The 25,279-nt window shown below is 46.3% G+C and overlaps 3 protein-coding genes across 3 annotated transcripts; 2 read left to right on the top strand and 1 right to left on the bottom strand.

Annotated features, from left to right (window-relative positions):
* Positions 1 to 10: 10 nt before the first annotated feature.
* LOC137612181 (histone H3) lies at positions 11 to 438 on the top strand. Its single transcript, XM_068340579.1, has one exon. It carries the CDS (start codon positions 11 to 13, stop codon positions 419 to 421), a length of 411 nt encoding a protein of 136 aa, XP_068196680.1. The 3' UTR covers positions 422 to 438.
* A 704-nt stretch (positions 439 to 1,142) lies between these two features.
* Positions 1,143 to 1,955, bottom strand: LOC137613410 (histone H4). The gene has a single exon (XM_068342621.1). The coding sequence runs from the start codon at positions 1,942 to 1,944 to the stop codon at positions 1,633 to 1,635; it is 312 nt and encodes a 103-aa protein (XP_068198722.1). The 5' UTR covers positions 1,945 to 1,955; the 3' UTR covers positions 1,143 to 1,632.
* Positions 1,956 to 2,705: 750 nt separating this feature from the next.
* On the top strand, positions 2,706 to 3,796 carry LOC137609403 (histone H2B-like). The gene has a single exon (XM_068336408.1). The coding sequence runs from the start codon at positions 2,731 to 2,733 to the stop codon at positions 3,103 to 3,105; it is 375 nt and encodes a 124-aa protein (XP_068192509.1). The 5' UTR covers positions 2,706 to 2,730; the 3' UTR covers positions 3,106 to 3,796.
* The last annotated feature ends 21,483 nt before the right edge of the window (positions 3,797 to 25,279 follow it).

Below are 25,279 nucleotides of genomic sequence, written 5' to 3' on the forward strand. Positions count from 1 at the left end.
GCAAGAACCGATGGCGAGAACCAAGCAGACCGCTCGTAAGTCTACTGGAGGCAAAGCCCCCAGAAAGCAGCTGGCCACCAAAGCAGCTCGGAAGAGCGCTCCGGCCACCGGCGGCGTGAAGAAGCCTCACCGTTACAGGCCCGGTACCGTGGCTCTGAGAGAGATCCGTCGCTACCAGAAGTCGACCGAGCTGCTGATCCGGAAGCTGCCCTTCCAGCGTCTGGTGAGAGAGATCGCTCAGGACTTCAAGACCGACCTGCGCTTCCAGAGCTCCGCTGTCATGGCTCTGCAGGAGGCCAGCGAGGCTTACCTGGTGGGCCTGTTCGAGGACACCAACCTGTGCGCCATCCACGCCAAGAGGGTGACCATCATGCCCAAAGACATCCAGCTGGCCCGCCGCATCCGCGGAGAGAGGGCTTAGACTGACGTCACAGCCCCACTGACACCCCAACGGCTCTTTTCAGAGCCTCTTTATTCACTGATCAGAGCTTCTCCTGTGTTCAGCAGATTTTCGTTTAGTTGCGCATTTATGTGTACATGTAAATGTACATGAAACATAGATGTAGGGTTGATTTGTTGCTTAATCACAGTGGCAGGGTGGTTGGTACTGTTGCCCCACAATAGGTAGGTTTTTGGTACAAATCCCAGTACTTCCATCATGCTCTTTCTCTGCCTGAATGAGTATCCAAGTTTTCCAACGAATCAGGAAAAACCTTCGTCTCAGGAAGTTTGGGTTTTTATGATCTGTAGTGGTGCTCCAGGGACAAACTCGACCTCTAGCCCTGTAATTTCATGTACAATTGTATACTGATATTAAAAGGTTCCTTTTTATTTCGTTGATATTTTGGGTTGACATAATTTAGGATGCTACAGATTTTGTGGCTGGAATCTCAAGTCTAACATCAATGTGAGAACGAGGAAAGAAACTGTCTCGTTGAAATCAAACTGGTTTCAACATGTGCTGCAACTGTGGTCAGATGAGTTAAGAGGTAAGATAAGCCTTAATTGTCCCACAGCGGGGAAATTTGTGAAACAACCAGACAAAGTAGGATTTGATCATTTGACAAGAATGATTTAATGTTATGGACAAGTTCATCAATGAAAAGTAATAGTAAAAGTAATAGTAATTTAAAGCATAAATTCAAATGGAAGCCACATATAAACTTAACCAGAAATTGTTTAAATGTACCGGTGATATTAATTTAATCAACATCAGATCAGCAGTTTCTTTAACAAAAAATGTGTGCCCATATTGTATTACTCAATTACAATGCTATATGTCTGTGTTGTTTGGAAAAATACGCAAACTTCCTATCATGAAAACGCTCAGACTACACACGAGATATGCAACATCAATCTGAATGCACTACAAATCAGTTATAGGCGACCAGTCTTGACAGGGCCTGTATGTAACAATGCCTTGATAATGATTTGTTAGTTGAATGGACACCATTAGGTTTAGTGCTGCAGATTGAACTGAAATCAGCTATTTGTTAAATCTATTGAGGACGTGATCCTTTCAATCTGTACGTAGTTTATAATTTACAATCGGCATTATTTATAGATCGAACTGGACTCTTTGAACAGTGCTGGTCCTGAAAAGGACCTTTGGTTGATGACGTCACTAGCGGTCTAGCCCCCGAAGCCGTACAGGGTGCGTCCCTGCCTCTTCAGAGCATACACCACATCCATGGCGGTGACGGTCTTTCTCTTGGCGTGCTCGGTGTACGTGACGGCATCACGGATCACGTTCTCCAGGAACACCTTCAACACACCGCGGGTCTCCTCGTAGATCAGACCGGAGATCCGCTTCACTCCACCACGGCGAGCCAGGCGGCGGATAGCGGGCTTGGTGATTCCCTGGATGTTATCACGGAGAACTTTCCGGTGACGCTTGGCGCCTCCTTTCCCGAGTCCTTTTCCTCCCTTTCCTCTTCCACTCATCTTCAGATCACAAGTTCTGGACTGAATGAGGAGCTGTCCGTTCTCACAGAGCAATATGTCTACTCTGCGGACGTGATAGAGGACAGAGGCGGGACTACTTCTCTCCTGACCGGAACCACAAGGTCGTCAACAGGGTGGAGAAATTAGAGCAGTGGTCTCTTTGGAGGGACAGAAAAATATGTCTTTATTATGTCTTTTTATTATAACATTTATTTTAATTTCTTTGTTTAGATAACAATTTTTGCTTAATAACTACTTTTAAAAAAATAATTCCTTCTTCTTTACTCTCTGCGTTACATCCTGGTCCTCTCTGTCCTATATGGTGACTTTCTACAGTAAATGGAACTCTAGTGGATCAACTGCTCGCCGGATGCTGTGTCACAACCTTTAACCCTTGTAATCCACGTCACTCGACACGCGTGGTGAACACGATGTGTGGAATCGATTCCAGCGATGACAGTAACACCAAATTTGAAGCCGTGACGACAAAACGATAAGTTGCATTTTTAATATTCAAACGTAAAAGTCGGAGTCAGAGGAAAATAACTTGAGGACTGAACATGTTAGAGGAGCCTGAAGAAAATTTCCACACAGACAGTTTGTGCTTTACTATGAAGTGAAAGAAACCAATGTACCCGACCCGACCAGATGGACCGGTGTGCAACTCCACCAATCAGAGGAGAGGGTCCACACAGAGCTATTTGAATGGAATGTCTATAAATGAGGTCACCCCCACCGCCTGAGGCATTCATTATTCTTTCCAGGGAAAGAGGTGGAAGAGGAAGAATGCCTGAACCAGCGAAGTCAGCGCCCAAGAAGGGCTCGAAGAAAGCCGTGAGCAAGACCGCCAGCAAGAGCGGCAAGAAGAGGAGGAGGCCCAGGAAGGAGAGCTACGCCATCTACGTGTACAAGGTGCTGAAGCAGGTGCACCCAGACACCGGGATCTCGTCTAAGGCCATGGGCATCATGAACTCGTTTGTGAACGACATCTTTGAACGCATCGCCGGTGAGGCCTCTCGTCTGGCTCACTACAACAAGCGCTCCACCATCACCTCCAGGGAGATCCAGACCGCCGTGCGTCTCCTGCTGCCCGGGGAGCTGGCCAAGCACGCCGTGTCTGAGGGCACCAAGGCCGTGACCAAGTACACCAGCTCCAAGTAGACCTCCTCCTGCCGACCCCCCAGCCCAACGGCTCTTCTAAGAGCCACCACCTCCTTTCAAGAGCACTTTTGTCCCCATGTCATCGTGACTAGTGTCCATCAGTGTAACTCAGCAGCTGGAATAACTTATTTCTTTTTAGCTTCAATGGTCAGATAGTTAAGATTCAGGGGCCAGTTCTCCAGTCGCTGCTGTCCAGGGTCCTGAAACTTTTTTGTTCAAAACTTATTTTCACATAATTTGTACATAATTTCAGACAATTCTTATAAGGGAATGTTCCTGCCGTATGCCTGCATTTCAACTGGGACAGGCTCCAGCAACACCCATGATTAACCGTGTAAGTTAGGGGTGGGCGATACTGGGAATTTTGGTATCGATCCGAAACCAAGTAAATACATGGTAGTATTGGACGATACCGATACTTTTTACTTGGAAATGTCATGATTATTGAATAGTTGACCCAAGCCCCCCTTGAGTTTATTATAATTGTGATAAGATGTTAGGCACTAAAAAATGTTTTATTTTTTATTTAACTAAAATATTAAAAATAGTTTTACTACAACAATTGTTTCAGAACAAAAGTCAAGAGAGTCAAACCAAAAAAGCAGCAATGTAACGTAATTTTATTTCAGGAATTAAAGTTTGACACTTTAATGTATGTATGTGGTTCACAATAAGAGATTATGAGAGTCATTTTGGGGTAATAAATATTGAAAATGGAGTTTCTTCTTACAACTTTTAGTTATGTCATTACAATTCAGACCAAATAGGAAAGCAGACACATAAATCACAATATCAATAACACATTGTGAACCTTTTATTTTTACCTGTGTTACGACCCAGCTAGAGGACTGGATAGATAACATAATAACGGATTTCAAAAAGGGCGAACATAAAACATTATTTGAAATTCTCGCAAACAAGTACAAAGGTTTAACTAAGGTTCTCAGCCAATGGGTGCATTTCATAGATCAAAACTTAACTAACAAAAAAATATTCAACTTAAACAAGCTTTTAACCAAGGGTCGGATACAAATTCAACATATCCGCAAGGTCACAAGTTCGCAATTCGTCAGAGTCAAAGGCGTGCTGCCACAGTCAGACAGGCGCCCTGACTAGCTGGCTTGCAGAGCTTCTTAAAGTGTCCCTGCCAGGTGACGTGGCAGGGCTTGGGCCAGGCAGGAAGACAGCACACCAATCAGGAGATGGTCTGGTGACGAGGTGCAGTCAGGAGTCCCAGAGCCACCACACCTGGCACTGACGGAGGGCGGAGCATCTGGGAGCAGAGCAGGGCAGGGCCAGCAGCTCAGAGGCAGGGCCGCAGAGGGACACACAATACAAACGGATGAGCTACGGCCGTAACACTCCCCCCCTAAAAAATGGAACCCCACTGGGTTACATATCAAATTACCCATCTAAACTAAAAGCATACTTACTACAAAAATTGTTCAAATCTCCCAAAATACAAACACCATACTTACAGTCTGGACAGAGAATCAGCCAACACATTCTCAGATCCCTTTTTATGTTTAATGTTCAGGTTGTAGTCCTGAACAACCAGTGCCCACCGCATGAGACGCTGGTTGTGATTATACATGCGGGATAAAAAGGTGAGAGGGTTATGATCTGTAAAAACTGTAAGTGGCAAAGCACTGGACCCGAGGTAAACTTCGAAGTGCTGGAGTGCCAACAACGAAGCTAAGGTTTCTTGCTCAAAGGTGGAGTAGTTGACCTGGTACTTGTTGAATTTTCGTGAAAAGAATGAGATTGGGTGATCTACTCCATCCCCATCCTCCTGCAGCAGAACAGCGCCAGCTCCCACCCCACTGGCATCAACCTCTAGTTTAAAGGGTCGAGAGAGGTCAGGTGCAGCGAGCACGGGAGAGTGGCACAGAAGTGATTTTATACTTTCAAAAGCAGTCTGACACTCTGGGGACCACACAAATTTAACTTTTGGGCTAAGGAGCTGGTTAGTGGTCGCACCACGGTGGAAAGATTTCTACAGAAGCTGCGGTAGTAACCAGCAAGAAAGCGGCGCAGGGCTCTCCTGGTGGATGGCACAATGAACTCTGAGATTGCACAAATCTTAGCCTCTACAGGTCGCACCTGTCCCTGGCCTACCTGTCTCCCCAAGTAGGTGACAGTGGCCTTACCAAATTCACATTTGGCCAAATTTATGGTGAGGGATGCGTTGGCGAGACGTGCGAACACCTGTTCCAAGATCTGGATGTGCTCCTCCCACGTGGGGGTGTACACAATAAGATCGTCCAAATAAGCACTACAATGTGATAAACCGGCCAGCACGGAGTTAATGAGATGCTGAAAGGTGGCCGGTGCGTTACACATACCGAAGGCCATGACGGTGTATTCCAAGAAATAGTCGGGGGTTACAAAAGCGGAAATCAAAGATGCGCGTTCGGTTAGCGGCACCTGCCAGTAACCTTTGAGCAAATCTAACTTGCTCACAAACTTTGCTGAACCCACATTATCCACACAATCTTCCATCCTTGGTAACGTATAGGAGTCAGGGACAGTAACGGCATTTACCTTTCGGTAGTCCGTAATAAAACGATGTTACCCGTCGGGCTTAGTGTCCAGAAGACACGGAGAACTCCAGGGACTGGAGCTGTGGACGGCTAAACCATTTTCTAATAAATACTCACCCTCTCTTTTCATTATGGGGCGCTTAGCGGCGTTTACATGGTAAGGGTGTTGTTTGATCGGCCGAGCATCACCCACGTCAATGTCATGCAGTGTGACAGTAGTCCGGGATGGAACGTCACCAAACAGACAAGAGTATCGTTTTGTTAACTCCGTTATGTCAACCTGTTGCTCAGGTGACAGGTGGGATAAGTGATCCGCCAATACCGTTAACATTTCTGAGTTGGACAGACGGGGTCTTTGATGGGAGGAGGCACGCACAGCTACTTCATGGGACTGGTCGGAGGACTCCGCCACTATAAGCGCGCAGCTGCGGGGAGTCACAGGTGGCTATGCAGGCTCGGGACAGGTTCTCGGTATTTTCGGGACTCTCTCTGGAGTAATACCGCTTCAACATATTTATGGGACATACATGGGTTTTGCGTTTTCTCTCGGGTGTACAAATGACATAGTCTGTCTCACCGAGACACTCACGGACTTCATACGGGCCGCAAAACTTAGCCGAGAGCGCGGGGCCTGGGATGGGCAGTAACGCCAAAACTTTGTCACCGGGGTGAAACTGTCGTGGAACAGCAGAACGGTCAAACTGATGTTTCATTTCATTTTGAGAGGAGGATAAAGAGTGTTTTGCAAACGACCGAGCATGGTGCAATCGCTCACGAAATTTATTAATGTAATCTAACACGTTACTCTGAGGAGAAGCGGCGGATGACAGAAATGTCTCCTGCAGAAACTTCAACGGACCGCGGGGCGTGTGTCCAAAAACGAGCTCAGCGGGGCTGAATCCGAGGGATTCTTGTACAGCTTCACGAGCCACAAACACAACAAAGGGGACTCCTTCATCCCAACAGTTTGTAGTCTCCAAACAATATTTACGAAGCATCGACTTTAACGTCTGGTGCCAGCGTTCTAACGTGCCATGAGATTCGGGATGGTACGGGCTGGAGACTACATGCTGCACCTTTAGAGTGGACAGCACCTGCTTGAACAGGTTGGATTTAAAGTTGCTGCCTTGGTCTGTCTGAATAACACGAGGAAGGCCGAATGTGGAAAAGAACCGTGTTAAGGCTTTGACTATGGATCTGGCTGTGATATTTTGCAGCGGGATGGCCTCGGGGAAACGAGTGGCGGCGCACATAACGGTCAGCAAAAACTGGTTTCCACTTTTTGTTCTGGGTAAAGGTCCGACACAATCTACCATTATTCGTTGGAATGGTTCTCCTATGACAGGTATGGGGTGCAACGGAGCGGGAGGAATGGGTTGGTTTGGTTTTCCTGAAATTTGACAAATGTGACAGGAGCGGCAGCATTTGGCAACATCAGATTTCAAACCAGGCCAAAAGAAATGTTTCATAATTTGTTGGTATGTTGTTGGGTCTAAATCTCGAACATTCACTCAAAAACTGTTCTAAGCTAGACCAGGGTCATCAGACAAAGGCACCCAGAGAGGTTTTAAAGTTTTACCAGCTGCAGCAGGGAGAGACACAGAAGAGATGCACTTGACTTGGTGCAATTCAAAGTAGACTCTGACTCTGTCCCACCCGGCTGCTTTCTTTTATTAAAAAATGGATAGAGCAGGGTTAGATAAAGACGCGCGCAGGCGTCGTAACAGTTTAGATCACACACAAGGTCGAGAACAATAAGACGTTTTTCTACATGTTGGGAGTTAACTTGTGGTTATCTATGTTGGAACATTCTAATCGTCATCAAGGTTGTAGCTGTCTGCAGTAGGTGATTAACTGGAAAAGGATGTGTTTGTTAGTACATTCGGGTGCAGCACTTCTAAATGTAGATTATGACATTTTAGAAACACACATATACTTCATTTAAATTTTAGCTTATCTTACATTTCCCTCCTGTTGTGGGTTTCTAAACATCAAACACAACTTGTCTCGAAAGCTTTTCATCGTGTCATCATGGGAGAAACTTCACAAACAGGTGGTCAACCCAGGGAGGGGCGAAAAACCTTAAGCAATTCGGAATGGGAACATGGAAAAATGCACAGTTAGGGAAAATTCCCCTCCTACCCTCCGCACGGAGCGGCAGTCTCATGACCTGGAAGACCTGTGGGAAAAAGGGTGAGCCTGACCGAAGGCGCCACAATCGCTTAAGTTGCGACGGGTGCTTGGTGGTGGCTATACCACGCAGCAGGGGACCAGGCGGGTGCCTGCTCCCCCGACGAGGGAGAAAGTTCTTTAGATAGAGGATAGTTCCTCGTCAATGTCAGAGTCAATGTCCTCAATTTTGACAGGAGGTGGGCAACGAACACCTGGCTCATCATGCGTTTGGACATGGGGATCACACAACATGAGCAAAAGGCACATGTCAGGAGGAAGAGGACGACGACGGCGACAAAGGGGAAGATGATTTTTACCAGCACCTGGGACCATGTGCCAGTGAAGAGCCAATCGAGCCAGCCAGCTTGGGGGTGAGGGTCCGCGGATATGGCGCGGCGAAGATTCGTCATAGTACGCATAGCATCGATGATGGTGGAGTTCTCGTCTGGGATGTAGGTACAACAGGATTCACCGATCATTGCACAGACACCACCTTGGGGGGCGAGACTAAGATCGAGGGCCATCCTGTTTTGGAGAGCCATGAGGAGTAGAGCAGTAAGTTCTTTGTTCTGGGCATCATTGATGGTGATAGAGGCGTTAATAAAACTTTGGAGGCGATAGTCGATGGTCTCAAGGCGCAACATGTTTTTTCCTACCCCAATGTTTGGAAAAAGGGCTAGGAGGACTTTTTGTCCTGTTGTCCAATGTTTGTTTTCCGAGGGGACATCGGATCCCCAGATGGGATCATGAGGTTTGAAATCCACATATCGGCTTCTTCTGGTGGGCAGGTCCTCAAGAGTCAGAAGGTAGGTGTGGTCGGATACGCGAACTGGCGCACAGATAGCAGATGAATTTCGGGGCAGGGCCATATATACTCTCCAACCGCAAAGCCACCAAATCTCGTCCAGGGCAATGGTGTGAGTAGTAGAGGGAATGGAACGGATTGTTTTGCAGTGACTTGGAATAATGGAGCCTTTCAGATTAGCTCCAGTGATGTTGACACACAATTGAAAGCAGGTGCCATTGATACCAGTGCAGTGGTCTAGGTCATTGTGGTTGAGAGTGACTCTAAGACCTAGGGGCGTAGCATTGGTCAAACGTGGCAGTGGGGTATACCGAGGTGCGTTTGGGTCCGTGGGGGTGAGTCCCAGGGTCTGGTTCAGGATGCTGAGAGAGTGGGTTTCGCTGAGTGGGGATGCGTAGAGGTGTGGTTGGGACACAGCGTGGGGGAGGATGGAGCAAACATAGCAACCAGACTTGTTGGCTTTATGGGCTGCAGGTTGGCGTACTTCCACCAAAGGTTGGCGTGGAATGGAGAAGGATGATCGGGGTCGTTCTCATCGTCGTGTATAGTCCATTTAGACCCAAAGTGGCTGGGGTCGTCGTGTGGTACTGGCGGGATGACGGCTGGGGCGATGAGTTTTGTAGCTGCTGGGAGAGCAGGGTTACCTCCGACTACGGAGGGAATGGTTTTAGGTGATAAGACACAGACGCGAATGTTGAATTCTGGGTCCGGGCCATCTGTTGCTGGGCACAGGCTGAATCTGACGCATCCTGGGGTGGTGGGCACAACTGTTATTACTACGTGGGTGTCGTTTTTTGACATCTTGGGGAAGAGCTGACGGTAGGCTTTGGCAGTTTTCGATACTGCCCATTGGTACTGATCGCCGGAGTGTGTTGGCCAATATGTGTAGAGGAAGACTTCACTCCATGGTTCCTCGTAGGGCTCTCCTTGGTTGGAGTCATAGTGGACCACTTGAGGATTCCTTGGTGCTCCAGCATACCAGTAGAAGTCGTGGTATTTGATTCCGTTGCGTCGTTGTTTATTGGCTTGTTTCCTCCAGGAGTTGCAACGGTAGCAGTAGGTGGTGAGTCCTTCCAAGGGGATGGTGATCGATGCCTTGGTTCCATTGAGGGGTTGGCAGTACGTGTAAGGTTGAACACCTCTATCATAGCTGGTGGTGGTTGGGCATTCTGTTGCTTTGTACTCGTCTCCCCAGATTTTTGCTTGGATGTTCTGCTGGTTAGTTGGGGTGGCTATCAGGAGTCCAATGGTTGTTACCAGGAGTTGCTGGACCTTCATTGTAATTCTTGGACCTTCTTGCAATGGGACTGGTGTATCCACGTGTCTCGTTCAGCAATCTTGACAGCCGTGGGGGTGGTGATCAATACTCTGTAGGGCCCGTTCCACTTAGGACTTGACCAGTTTTTTCTCTTGATCACCTTAAGCAAGATCAGGTCCCCAGGTCTCAGCAGCTCCTGTGTGGGCGACAGAGATAAAGAGGAAGGGGGCAGATCATTTGCTCTTTGGATTTCTCTTTTTTCAAAGAGTTTGCACAGCCATTCTGTCAGGGGATCGAGCTGGCCTATTTGTTCTTGTACCGTTTGACCTTCCCACAGTGGGAGGTTGAATGGTCGGCCGTGTACCGCTTCGAATGGTGTCAGACCTGTGCTTGTGGGTGTGATGCGCATGTATGTTTTGACTAAGTCTAAACACTCTGGCCATGGCTTTTTGGTTTCTTCCATGGTTTTGCGGAGTCCCAATTTGACCGTACCGTTTGTTCTTTCAACTAGGCCTGCACTTCTTTTCGGGGCTTACAACAGACAGACGTGCGTTCTTGGCAGTCGTGTGGGTCACCATCTTCAGCAGTAGGCAACAGTGTAGCTGGGTTCAGGGTGCCGCACCGTTTGATGGTTAAATGGGGCTGTGAGAGCAACGTAGCGGTTACGTTGAGATGTCGAGCTGGTGAGAGGAAGGACATTTTGGTTTTGGTGAGCAAAATATCGATTGCATGGTTAACAAGTAGGGTCAGAGGGTGGAACAGGACCAATTCGGCTGACATGGTGATAGCCATGGCGTCGGCACAGATGGCCTGAACACATGGGGGTAGCGCAGCGGCGACAGGGTCCATTTTCTTGGAGTAGTAGGCTATTGGCTTGAGCTTTTGGCCATGGGGTTGGAGGAGGACAGATGTCATGAAGCCGCTTTTGCAATCAACCGTTTGGGTGAAGGGTTTTTTGTAGTTGGGCAGGGCCAGGACCCCGGAGTCTGTGATGATGTATTTGAGTGCTGTGAAGGCCTCTGCAGCTTCGGGGGTCCAATCCAGGCGGGCAGACAGGGGCAAATCCTCTGAGTATATGAGGTTTAGAAGTGGCTGTGTTTTCTCGGCGTAGGACGCAATCCATGCACGGCAGTAGTTTGTCAGGCCCAGGAATGCCATCATCTGTCTCTTTGTGGCAGGGCGAGGTGCTTGTAGAACAGCGTCTTTTCTTTCTGCGGTCAGTTGTCGACCTTCTCCAGAGATTCTGTGGCCCAAGAAGGTGACTTCTTGCTGGCACCATTGTATCTTGGCAAGTGAGGCTTTGTTTCCTGTGTTGGCCAGGTGCGTACACAAGGATGCAGCTTCGAGTTTATTTTCTTCTGGTGTAGGGCTGGCTATGAGGATGTCATCGACGTAGAGTAGGATTTGGGTGCTTTGGGCATGGCCATGGAGTGCGATACAGTTGTTGATTTCTTGAGAAAAGATGGTGGGACTTTCGGAGAAACCTTGAGGGAGTCTCGTATAAGTGTATTTCTTTCCATCAAAAGTGAACCCAAACCAACCCATGGCAGAGGGGTGGAGAGGAATGGAGAAAAATGCATTGGCGAGGTCAATGACTGTGAACCATCGTTGCTCCGGGCGGAGCTCATTCAGTAGAGTATGTGGATCTGGAACGCACGGGGCTCGTTGGACGATGGCTTTGTTGACTTCTCGGAGATCATGGACCAGGCGCCACGTAGTGGAGTCTGCCTTTCGAACTGGGAAGATGGGTGTGTTACACTCAGCTGTGGGGCACTCCACGAGGATTTTGGCAGCAATCATGGTAGCAATGACGGGACGGATGCCTTCCTTGGCATCGGGCTTTAAGGGGTATTGCTTCACTCTGGGTCTGTACGTTGTCTTTGGTTCGATTGTCACTTGGGAGGCTGTGGTCAACAGACCCACGTCGGCTTTGGAGGTGGACCAGAATTTCAGTGGAATCTGTGGAAAGTCGGAGGCTACATGAAGGGCTTGGACTGGTTGTCAGGCAGACAAGTGAGTCGTTGGAGAGGCCGTAGTAGTCCATCCGAGGGGGCGTTGAGATGTCTGCTCCAGCGATGTCCTAGAGCCATTCTAAGGGTGCTTTCCATTTCTCTGCCGTTGAGGTGGTAGCTAAGAGCCAAGCTGTGGAAGTTCATTGTCCATTCTGTGGGGTTATTTTCGACGTCCCCAAGGCCCTTGCAAGCTTCGGCGCATTCCTGCTGAGTCCATGGGCGGTGTACCAGGATGGTTGGTGGCTGGCCATTCGGCTGGCCTGTGTAGGCCGGATTTGCAACGGCGAACATGGGGTATTGGGTGACGGCCCCAGTTGTTTGGGCTGGGCTATCGGGCCATGAGAGGGGGCCGTAGGCTTTGGGGAGTGGTTGAAACTGTGGGCTGCCTGTGTATGCTGGAGGGCTGCTGGTGGCGAATGGGTTGTTCATTTGTTGGGGTGAGTTTTGCACGCCCTCTTGTGGCAGCTCAGGATACAAGCGTTCTTGCTGTCTGCGAGCATGACGGGTGAGGGAGGGTGAGCTATCATCTGGTAGGTGTGCATTGGCATTTCTTCTGAGGCGGTTCTTTTGGGTCCGCCCCTCGAGGGTGCTCTGAGGATCTTCCTGTTTCTCGTCAGACTTGCTTTGGCTTTCGTGGCGATCACTTGCTTCAGTCGAGTGTTCGGATGGCTGTTTGGGCGTTGTCTTGTGGTCTGGGGAGATGCCCAGCGCAGCCATCGTGGCTGACTGTTTTGCCTTTTTTTTCTCGTCTTTCTCTCGGATGGCGAGGACTCTCTTTGTGCTTTGTTCGAGCCAAAGTTTGGCCATTTTCAGCTCCTCATCTTTCACATTCGTTTTCTTTCCTTTCCTCAATTTTTCCTTTCGCTCTTCTCGCAATCTTCGGACCAATTCTGTAATTTCCTCAGAGTTCTTCAAACATGGGTTTAATCCGTGTTTCTTGATCCATTTTTCCAGAAATTTACATGAGTCCGCATGACATTGTTGCATAAAGCAGACGTCGGGTTTGGTTGCAATGTCTTTTGCTTGGGTCAGTCCCATGGTGCAAATGTTTGTGTGTGCGTGTGTGTGTGTGTGTGAGGAATGAGGGTTTGTAGTGTTCCAAACTTCAAACTACAACCACGAATTAGAACAAACAAAACGGAAAAGAAAACTTCATTTAGTTTTAAATAAAATCAGAATATTTCAGAAATTTCATGCGACAGAAATGTTCTTTACATTAAATGTGAGTAATAATGTCTTACAATTAAAAGGTTGATTGTGTGTGTCTGTGTGTGTCTGTGTGTGTGTGTGTGTGTGTGTGTGTGTGTGTGTGCGTGTGTGTGTGAACGGGCGACGCGCGCGAACGGAGCAAACGCTTGTCCACAGACACAATGTGCCACACAGCACAGAATGGATCCGCTGATCCGATGTTAGTTTATCATTCACTCTTAACTTTCACGTTTATAGCCAAGCAGTGGACACATCGAAGACAGACATGACATGAAACAATGAAACACTTTTGGGTTCGAACCGTTTTATAGTGCACTTTTCCTTCTCTGGGCTTTTAACGTATTTTTTGTGAAGGCAGGACCAACGTTTGATTCTTAAAATTTAGGGTTTCTTTATAGTCGACTCTGGTACGCAGAAACGTTGCACCGAAGACACACTGCGTCGGTCTTGACGGACTCTTAATGTTTTTCGCCGCGGAATCAGTTTGAAACACCGTTGGTCGGTTCCCGGAACTCGACACACACTGCCGTGAATACAGGAAGATTCAGGTCCTAAATCAACTCAATAGGCACCCCTTTTCCAGCTCTCACCAGTTACTTTACGTGGGAGGGGGCCCGGTCAGTCGTCCCGGACAGACTGAACCTATTAGGAGATATCTTGCTTATTTAAATTGGTATTATATGGTCCAGCCTTGCAACACAACAAAATTTCACTTGAATTCTTTTTATTTATCAGATTTTACCTTGTCCGATGTTGCCCTGGTTCACGGGGGACCCGTCACCGGAGCTTCTCCTCGGCGCAGGAAGTCAAGTTAGGCCTTTTTCGGAGCGACGAACGTAGTGTGATGGAATGCGGTTTGGTTCGATGGCCTTCGCGTTCCCGTGTCGATTTGAAGTCCAGGTCTTGGGTCCCGGGTTTCGGCACCAGAGAAATGTTGGGTCTAAATCTCGATCATTCACTCAAAAACTGTTCTAAGCTAGACCAGGGTCATCAGACAAAGGCACCCAGAGAGGTTTTAAAGTTTTACCAGCTGCAGCAGGGAGAAACACAGAAGAGATGCACTTGACTTGGTGCAATTCAAAGTAGACTCTGACTCTGTCCCACCCGGCTGCTTTCTTTTATTAAAAAATGGATAGAGCAGGGTTAGATAAAGACGCGCGCAGGCGTCGTAACAGTTTAGATCACACACAAGGTCGAGAACAATAAGACGTTTTTCTACATGTTGGGAGTTAACTTGTGGTTATCTATGTTGGAACATTCTAATCGTCATCAAGGTTGTAGCTGTCTGCAGTAGGTGATTAACTGGAACAGGATGTGTTTGTTAGTACATTCGGGTGCAGCACTTCTAAATGTAGATTATGACATTTTAGAAACACACATATACTTCATTTAAATTTTAGCTTATCTTACATATGTTTTAGTCACACCCAAATGTCCAGACCACTGACTGTCATGGGCCACAGATAGCACATGTGAACGGTACACTGAAGGAACAACTATCTGAAATATATCACTCCATTCTGCGTCGGAGAGGGAAGGGGACCATTTACGCATTAAAATTTCACCATCGAGTAAATAAGCCACCTTTTTTCCCTTTGCTTTGTCAGCACTCACCACACCTGAGAAGCATTTCTGTAATGTTGGGTCCACCCTTTGCGCAGCACATAGGCGGTCGCGAGACACCGGAAGAGACGAGCTGTCAGGAGAGGTAGGAGCGGCCTTTACGCACGGAGGCTCCAGGGCACCTTCTGCCTCCGTCTCTGGCTCAGCCTCTCCTGAGAAGGCCGGCATCAGAAAAATGTCGGATGGAAACACATTATCATCTTTTCGAGCTTGTGCTCGAGTAAAACACAAGATGGAAAGGCATCAGAAGAAGACCAAGGTTTATCTGTCTGCGCACTGAGGGATATTCAACACTTCTAACGCGGGGGTAACTTTACCACCAGCTATATCGTTACCCATTAAAAATGATACACCTTTAATAGGCAGCGCAGGACAGATAGCAACTGGGAAGAATCTTGTTACTAGTTTTGACTGCACGTGGAGACGGTGCACAGGACGCGGAACATAACCCATCTCAATACCACGTAAAACAGCACTGTAACCACAAGCAGACGTCTCAGAAAACGGCAACACATTAGCCAGGATCACAGATTGTGAACAAGCAGTGTCACGCAAAATACGCACTGGGCTCTGGTCATCGGGTTCACCTGACAGAGAAACTAAACCGTCTGAAACAAACAGATTAAAACAGGGATCGGGCGACTCACCAGCGGAGTTCGCGCTGACGCTTGACTTGGCTCTAATTATACCGACACCTTTTGGCTGTGATGAGCTCAAAGACTTGTTTTTCAGGGCCAAGCAGTTGGCGATGAGATGTCCAGACCTATGGCAGTAAAAACACTCCCTGTTCTCTTTCTTAGGGCTACCAGAGGGGAGAGAGTTTTGCCGAGCAGGAGGCGAATGAGGCTTTTCCTCGGCACCAGAGGAAAAAACTATTTTGTGCGTTAATACAAACTCATCCGCTAACACAGCGGCAGAGGACAAGCTAGACACTTTTTGTTCATTTATATATACCACAATATGTTCTGGAAGACACTTTTTAAAATCCTCCATCAAAATTAGCTCTTTCAAAGAGTCAAAGTCGTTAGCCTTACCAGCAGTACACCATTTATCAAAAAGAATATTTTTCTCCCTGGCAACTCTACATGAGTCTGGGATGAGGCCTTTTTATGGTGTCTGAATTTTTGTCTATAGACCTCAGGTACCAGTTCATAGGCGCGAAGGATAGCAGCTTTAACAGAGTCATAAATTAAACTATCCTCAACCGGAAGAGCTGCGACAGCCTCCTGAGCTTTCCCCTGAATTTTGCATTGTAGTAAAAGGGCCCACACATCAGGTGGCCACTGTAAAGCTTTAGCTATACGCTCAAATGCACCAAAATAGGAGTCCACTTCAGTCTCTCGAAATGTAGGAACCAAAACAATGTTCTTACCGATGTCAAAGGCCGCTGGCAGGGAAGTGGTGGAAGAGTGGGTTCTGGTCTCAGAACCAGCAGACACACTGGGCTTCTGAGTCAACCTCAGAGCCTCAATCTCCAGCTCATGCAGCCGTACAGCTTTCTCCATCTCCATTCTCTGTACCTCAAGCTGATACTGCAGCTCAGCCTGTCGGGTTTCCACCTTCACCTGGGCTTCCATTTTCAGGCGAGCGATGCGCAGCTTCAAACGGGCTGCGTCCTTGGACCCGGAACTGCTGAGGGAAGGGGAATGGGAGCCCTCGTCTGAGGCTCCATCATCATCCCGACCCTTTGAAGAGTCACCCTTAAGTGGTAGACTACCAGCCTCTCCACTCAGGGGGACCTCTTCAACCTTGGCTGACACTGTCGGCATTGGAGCCTCAATCAGTCCCACTTCCACCAACTTACCTGTAACCAGAGCCTTGAGCTCCCTTTTCAAAATTGTTTTCGGCACCGAGAGACTGAAATGACTGGCTATATTTAATAAATCATCTTTTATACAAATATTTATTACCGTTAGCGAGGGGGAAGCTAAGAAAGTGTCTAAGTCAAACTGTGACATGACAGGTGCACACAATCAACGATCTCAATTAAACACACGAGTGAGAGGTCAATTACCCAACTAGTGCGAGAGGTCAATAAGCCAACTAGTGCGAGAGGTCAATAAACCAACTATTGCGAGAGGTCCCGTGTTCGATTCCCGGACGAGCCCCCACTTATGTTACGACCCAGCTAGAGGACTGGATAGGTAACATAATAACGGATTTCAAAAAGGGGGAACATAAAACATTATTCGAAATTCTCGCAAACAAGTACAAAGGTTTAACTAAGGTTCTCAGCCAATGGGCGCATTTCAAAGATCAAAACTTCACTAACAAAAAAATACTCAACTTAAACAAGCTTTTAACCAAGGGTCGGATACAAATTCAACATATCCGCAAGGTCACAAGTTCGCAATTCGTCAGAGTCAAAGGCGTGCTGCCACAGTCAGACAGGCGCCCTGACTAGCTGGCTTGCAAAGCTTTTTAAAGTGTCCCTGCCAGGTGACGTGGCAGGGCTTGGGCCAGGCAGGAAGACAGCACACCAATCAGGAGATGGTCTGGTGACGAGGTGCAGTCAGGCGTCCCAGAGACACCACACCTGGCACTGACGGAGGGCGGAGCATTTGGGAGCAGAGCAGGGCAGGGCCAGCAGCTCAGAGGCAGGGGCGCAGAGGGACACACAATACAAATGGATGAGCTACGGCCATAACAATCTGATTACTTTAGTAATAAAATTAATCAATAGATTAATCGATTCCTTGGGTAATGGATAGCTTTTACCCTTAGTAAAACAAGATTTTTTCCAACTGGGTGATCATAAAACCATTGAACCAATCTCCAAAAATTGATACCCAATGACATTGTGAAAAACAGATTACGTGGGTATTGTTGATTTTGTGGCTGAAAAGCCTCTGCCAGAGTACCGTACATTGTCTCTGTCCGGAGGATGCAGCAGGCCAGTGGCCAGGTAGTGGGAGGGGCTAAAGGTGTGCCTGAGTCACTCAGGCAGATTGAGTAGCAGGGGGTGCTGGGCGAGAGAGAGAGAGGGGGACGCGCTATTTGCACAGAGAAGCGGCGCTTTGAGGAAATTGGTGGAGGAGTGAAATATCGATCCCAGGACAATAATAGCGATCCAATCCAATTACTTGCTTAGTATCGATAATATCGATATTTGGATCGATCCGCCCACCCCTAGTGTAAGTGGAAAAAGCATTGAGGAAAATGTATGAATGATGGAAACTTACTGTACGTATTCTGAGGGAATTCCCCAAAACACCTTATCAACTGCTGGTGGCTGCTGGTTGATTTACACTCTTTCATTCCTTGAACTACAGAAGAAACACACCGATGAAGAAAACACTCAAGGGAGCGAACTTGGACAGGACATCAACGAGATCAAGTATGACTGCTCGTATGTTTATTCATTATTTGATAATTACTACCTAATTGCAGCTTTCTTTCTTTTTTTTAAAGAAAAGTGTTAATTAAATTTAATTGCAGGCATTTTGTATAAAATTTTTGGTCCCGGTCGTGGAACACTAGACCAGCTCTATACTCTGCAATGAGTGCTCGAGGGTTCATGGGAGTTTGCCCAACCAGTCCACATGCATTGCCGGCAGTAAGTCAGACCTGTTCCGGGTGCATTTTAGACTCTGGCAGGGCTGCCCTCTATCACCGGTTCTGTTCATGATCTTTATGGACAGAATTTCTAGGCGCAGCCAGGATCCGGAGGGACTCTGGTTTGGGGACCAAAGGATTTCGTCTCTGCTTTTTGCAGATGATATTGTCCTGTTGGCCTCATCAAACCTGGACCTTCAGCGTGCACTGAGATGGTTTGCAGCCGAGTGTCACACGAGTGGGATGAGGATCAGCACCTCTAAATCCGAGGCCATGGTTCTCGACCGGAAAAGGGTGGTGTGCCCTCTTCAGGTTGTGGAGAGTCCTTACCCCAAGTGGAGGAGTTTAAGTATCTTGGGGTCTTGTTCACGAGTGAGCGAATGATGGAACGTGAGATTGACAGACGGATCGGTGCAGCTTCTGCAGTGATGCAGTCGCTGTATAGGTCTGTCGTGGTGAAGAAGGTCGAGGATAAGGTGGTTCCAACTAGGGCTGAGCGAGTACACCACTATCTGTATCTGTTCAACCATCTAAATTATCTGTATCCGTATCTGTACTCGGAATGGGCGGGGTTTAAACCGGAAGTGGCTGTGTTTTGACCGGAAATGGGTGGGGCTGAAATCACGACATTATGTTAAGCCTGAAATTGATATGGATTGATTAGAAGTTGCCGTATTTATTCTTTATTTTAAAAGTATTTACCGAACAGCCTCAAAATTGCAGTTCAAATCAATGTTTTTGATCACAAAAGTAGGAGAACTATTTAACTATTTAAGTTTTTTATGAACTCAGAACATGAAGTGGATTAATGAATACAACACATGCAATTGGAAATTATGAACTATAAAGTATGCATGAACAAGAATTGTCATACTAAACACAACTTTTTTTTTTAATTTTTATTTTCAATTTTTTTATTTTTATGACCAAACTTTTTTAAAATTATTTATTTTTCAATGTTTCCATTTTTTTCTCGCCAAGTTATACGAAGTTCATTTAGTCCTGATATGTTTTTATCTATTCCACCAATTTATTCTTAGATATTTTCAATGATAATCCAAATTATATACAAATAATGTTCAAGCAGTCAAAGTCAATGTCTATGGGAGTTTTGGTAGTTGCAGAATTCTGAGAGGCCAAGTCTTAAGGTATGTGTGTGTGTGTGTGTGTGATTGTGTGTGTGTCTGTTTGTGCATGTGTGTGTGTGACTGAGTGACTGTGTGAGACGGTGACAGAGAGATAGATAGAAAGAGAGGGCACGTGTGTGTGCGCGTGCACTATGTAACAGTTAAAATATCTATACAGTATATAAATCATTAATTTAATATAGCCGCAAGAGGACACAAGCCAGTGTCTTATTGTGCCCGTCCCAAGCCCGGATAAATACAGAGGGTTGCGTCAGGAAGGGCATCCGGCGTAAAACTTTTGCCAAATCAAAGATGCGAATCAAACCTATGACTTCCATACCGGATCGGTCGAGGCCCGGGTTAACAACGACCGCTATTGGCGCTGTTGACCTACAGGGTGCCGGTGGAAATTGGATTACTGTTGGTCGAAGAAGGAGAGGAGGAAAGTGCGTTCGCTCAAAGAAAGAGAAGAGGAACACCAAGAGTATAGGACTAAGAGTAGGGACGTTGAATGTTGGAACTATGACAGGAAAAGGTAGAGAGTTGGTTGACATGATGCAGAGGAGGAAGGTAGACAAACTGTGTGTACAGGAGACCAGGTGGAAAGGTAGCAAGGCTATAAGTTTAGGAACAGGGTTCAAGTTGTTCTATCATGGTGTGGATAGGAAGAGAAATGGAATAGGAGTTATCTTGAAGGAGGAGTTTGTTCGGAATGTCCTGGAGGTAAAAAGAGTGTTGGATAGAGTGATGAGTCTGACGCTATAAATCGAAGGTGTGATGTTCAATGTTGTTAGTGGATATGCTCCACAGGTAGGATGTGAGCTGGAGGAGAAGGAGAAATTCTGGTTGGACTTTGATGAAGTGATGCAGAGCATGCCTAGAAGTGAGAGAGTTGTCAGTGGAGCAGACTTCAATGGACATGTTGGTGCAGGAAACAGAGGTGATGAGGATGTGATAGGCAGGTTTGGTATCCAGGAGAGGAACGCAGAAGGACAGATGGTAGTTCACTTTGCAAAAAGGATGGAAATGGCTGTAGTGAATACTTTCTTCCAGAAGAGGCAGGAACATAGAGTGACCTATAAGAGTGGCGGTAGGAGCACACAGGTAGACTACATCTTGTGTAGACGGTCTAACCTGAAAGAGATCAGTGACTGCAAAGTAGTGGTAGGTGAGAGTGTAGCCAAACAGCATAGGATGGTGGTGTGTAGGATGACTCTGGTGGTGAGGAAGATCAAGAGGGCAAAGGCAGAGCAGAAGACGAAATGGTGGAAGCTGAAAAAGGAAGAGTGTTGCATGACTTTTAGGAAGGAGTTAAGACAGGCTCTGGGTGGTCAGGAGGTGCTTCCAGATGACTGGACAACTACAGGGAGACAGGTAGGAGAGTACTTGGTGTGTCATCTGGAAGGAAAGTAGATAAGGAGACTTGGTGGTGGAATAAGGAGGTACAGGAGTGTATACAGGGAAAGAGGTTAGCCAAGAGGAAGTGGGACACTGAGAGGACTGAGGAGAGTAGACAGGAGTACAGGGAGATGCAGCGTAAGGTGAAGGTAGAGGTAGCAAAGGCCAAACAAGAAGCTTATGATGACTTGTATGCTAGGTTGGCCAGTAAGGAGGGAGAGACTGATCTATACCGGTTGGCAAGACAGAGAGATAGAGATGGGAAGGACGTGCAGCAGGTTAGGGTGATTAAGGATAGGGATGGAAGTCTATTGACAGGTGCCAGTAGTGTGATGGGAAGATGGAAAGAGTACTTTGAAGAGTTGATGAACGTGGAAAATGAGAGAGAACAAAGACTAGAAGAGGTGACTGTTGTGGACCAGGAAGTAGCAAAGATTAGTCAGGATGAAGTGAGGAGGGCATTGAAGAGGATGAAGAGTGGAAACGCAGTCGGCCCTGATGATATACCTGTAGAGGTATGGAAGTGTCTAGGAGAGGTGGCAGTAGAGTTTCTGACTGGGTTGTTCAACAGGATCTTAGATAGTGAGAAGATGCCTGAGGAATGGAGGAGAAGTGTGCTGGTGCCCACTTTTAAGAACAAGGGAGATGTGCAGAGTTGTGGCAACTACAGAGGAATAAAGCTGATGAGCCATACAATGAAGTTATGGGAGAGAGTAGTGGAACCTAGACTAAGGGCAGAAGTGAACATTTGTGCAGTATGTAGCAGCAGTATGGTTTCATGCCAAAAAGAGTACTACAGATGCAGTATTTGCTTTGAGGATGTTGATAGAGAAGTACAGAGAAGGCCAGAGGGAGCTGCATTGTGTTTTTGTAGATCTGGAGAAAGCTGATGACAGGGTGCCCAGAGAGGAACTGTGGTATTGTATGAGAAAGTCTGGAGTGGCAGAGAAGTATGTTAGAGCAGTGCAGGACATGTATGAGGACTGTAAGACAGTGGTGAGGTGTGCTGTAGGTGTGACAGAGGGGTACAAGGTGGAGGTGGGACTGCATCAGGGATCAGCTCTGAGCCCCTTCTTGTTCGCTATGGTGATGAACAGGCTGACAGACGAGGTTAGACAGGAATCTCCATGGACTATGATGTTTGCAGATGACATTGTGATCTGTAGTGAGAGCAGGGAACAGGTGGAGGAGAAGCTAGAGAGGTGGAGGTTTGTCCTGGAAAGGAGAGGAATGAAGGTCAGCCGCAGTAAGACAGAGTACATGTGTGTGAATGAGAGGGACCCAAGTGGAAGAGTGAGGTTACAGGGAGAAGAGATCAAGAAGGTGGAGGATTTGAAGTACTTAGGGTCAACAGTCCAGAGCAATGGAGAGTGTGGAAAAGAGGTGAAGAAGGGTGTACAGGCAGGATGGAACGGGTGGAGGAAACTGTCAGGTGTGATGTGTGATAGAAGAGTTTCAGCTAAAATGAAAGGAAAGGTGTACAAAACTGTGGTGAGACCAGCGATGTTGTTTGGTCTAGAGACAGTGTCACTGAAGAAAAGACAGGAGACAGAGCTGGAGGTAGCAGAGATGAAGATGCTGAGGTTCTCTCTGGGAGTGACCAGGAGGGATAGGATCAGGAATGAGTACATCAGAGGGACAGCACATGTTAGAGGTTTTGGAGATAAAGTCAGAGAGGCCAGACTGAGATGGTTTGGACATGTCCAGAAGAGAGATAGTGAATATATTGGTAGAAGGATGCTGAGTTTTGAACTGCCAGGCAGGAGGTCTAGAGGAAGACCAAAGAGGAGGTTTATGGATGTAATGAGGGAGGACATGAAGGTAGTTGGTGTGAGAGAAGAGGATTCAAAGGACAGGGCTAGATGGAGGAAATTGATTCGCTGTGGCGACCCCTGAAGGGAGAAGCCGAAAGGAAAAGAAGAAGATATAAATCATTAATTTGAACTGAAGTGAGAAAGAGTCAAACTTAGAGAAAGCAGGTAAAACAAAAAACACTGGAGTGGAGGCGATGTGACAAGAGCATTAATGGTTGTCCTAATTAGTCTCACCTAAATGATTATACATCATAATACCATTACTATGACACCATGGCTACAGAATCCATATAGATTCACACTTACACATTATACATTCATGTAGCCTGGTCGAGCAACACTTTCCTGGACCATTTTAAATCAATAAGCTCACATTCACAGTGAAGAGTCGGAAATGTAGATCACAAATCCATCAGAACTGATGGATTGGTAATGTGATTAATCTTTATTAGTCAACAAACGGTGAACAAATCGACTGAAATCATGCAGCATTTTTTAAATGATTTTTTTTGATTAGGGCATTGTATATTATTCCTGTTGATGCCAGAGCATCAATGTAAATATGTTGGATTTAGCACAGTTGCTAATTTACATCCATTGACCTAAGGCAAGTCAAAAACCCACAAGCAATACACAAATAGATTTAACTCTAAGAACCCTGACGTATTTTGGCCGTTTTTTGGTACCTTTGATATATGTCTCTATATACCTCATTAAAAATGATTTAACATACCCACGCTTGGTATACTTATCTTCAGCAAAACTTAAGCTATATGAAGAGATAGTTATTTCCATATAACTTACTATATTGACATATTGGGGCAAAATAGACAGTAAAATTCGAAGATGGAAAATTTTTATTTTATTGCACATAAAAACCAAAAACATTTTCATCAAATTGATTTTGAATTCCAAAAACGTTGTCATACGCTTCTAACATAGCTATATACAGCTTGTGTCACTTAAGCTACTCTTCAAAGGAGTTTGTTGGGCCAAAATAGACATACACTCAAATTCAATAATGGAACAAATTGTATTTAATTGACATAGAAACCAAACACATGCGCATCAATTTGATTTTGAACTAAAAAAGGTTTGCCATAGGCTTCTAACATAACTATATACAGTTTGTGTTATGTATGCCACTCTTCAAAGCAGTTTTTCAAAATAACAGTGCCACGTGAAATGCACGACATATTTGTATGACGTGACAAAATGCATGAATCATGGTACAGTTTGCATCACGTGACAAAATGAACACGTTCGAATCAAGTGAATAAATACAACCCCACTTGTACGCTGACGACTACATGGACGGAAGTACAGCGACTGCCAACTGATTACACCAATTAAAAAAGGCAATTACACGTGTCTTGGATCAAGGGTAAACAATCATATCTCTGGTTTTCCGGGGTCAATTGGCTCCATATAAAAACTGGAAGACAGTTTCACATCTATACCGTCGTGTGAACATGCATAGAGCAATCCACGTGACAGACTTTATTGGTTAAGAATGGTTTAAAAACATAATGTGATCTGATTACGCGGCTGCAGTCAAGGTGCTTTAACAATTTTACACATAAAATAGATCCCAATTCACATTAAAAGTCCATATAGAAAATAAAAATACAGAAGTTCTAAACTTGAGACAGTGATTATCTGGCCAATCTGCAACTGTCTCTTTCTCTCTTTCTATTGCCCTGGCTCTATCCACATTCTGTTTGTTTTCCACCCAACCGGTCCAGGCGGTTAGCCACCCTCTAGACTAGTCTGGGTCCTACCCAGACCAGAATTTTTTCCTCAATGAGGGAGTTTCCTGGTTATGACATTGAACTGCATCTAACCTGGAGTAGAATGGGCACCGCCAGGTTCAATTGCCCAACACATAGCATATGATGACAACCGCGGGTCATGTGTGGTGGACCAACGGCCGTCCAGTGTAATGGGATAGGCTAGGCTACGCTAAAAGGAGTTTTCCCCCGCCCCTGTTGGATATGGCTGCTCTGGAGGGTTCTGTTGGGTTTCTGTCTGTGAAAGTGCTTTGAAATATCTGCTCATGTGATTAAGCACTTTATAAATAAAAGTTATCAATAAAAGTTGACGTCACACATGGAGTGTACCCTGCCTCACACCCCATGTCTGCTGGGATAGGCTGCAGCAACCCCTGCAACCCGCAACAGTGGAAGAAGTGTGTACTGAAGATAAATAAATTAATGAGTTGAAAATTTAAGTATCGCATCAGGTCTGGCTTACTACTAACCACTGTTTGAGGGTCTTTGTAAAAGATGATGTCAGTGGCATAGTATCTAACATAAACTGGTAATATATTTCAGGACTCTTTTCCCCTGATGGAACATTGACCAAATTTAGAAAAGTGCTGTATTTCAGTCTGAAAACTAGAGGTGGGGTACGCTCTGTATTTGTTTGGCAGCTCATTGCAGAGCCACTTGAAAGAAAAACAACCACTCACACCTACGATCAATTTAGATTGATAAGTTCACCTAAATTGCATGTTTTTGGAGGTGGGAGGAAGCTGGAGAACCGGAGAGAACCCACATATTGCTGTGTTGTTTGCTGTGAGATGACGACGCTATCCACTGCGCCAAAGATTTGGATGAAAAATGTGTGTCTAATGCAGTCTTAACATCTTACTCAGTA

Source organism: Antennarius striatus, chromosome 2 (assembly GCF_040054535.1).
Source record: "Antennarius striatus isolate MH-2024 chromosome 2, ASM4005453v1, whole genome shotgun sequence".
Lineage (NCBI taxonomy): Eukaryota > Metazoa > Chordata > Actinopteri > Lophiiformes > Antennariidae > Antennarius > Antennarius striatus.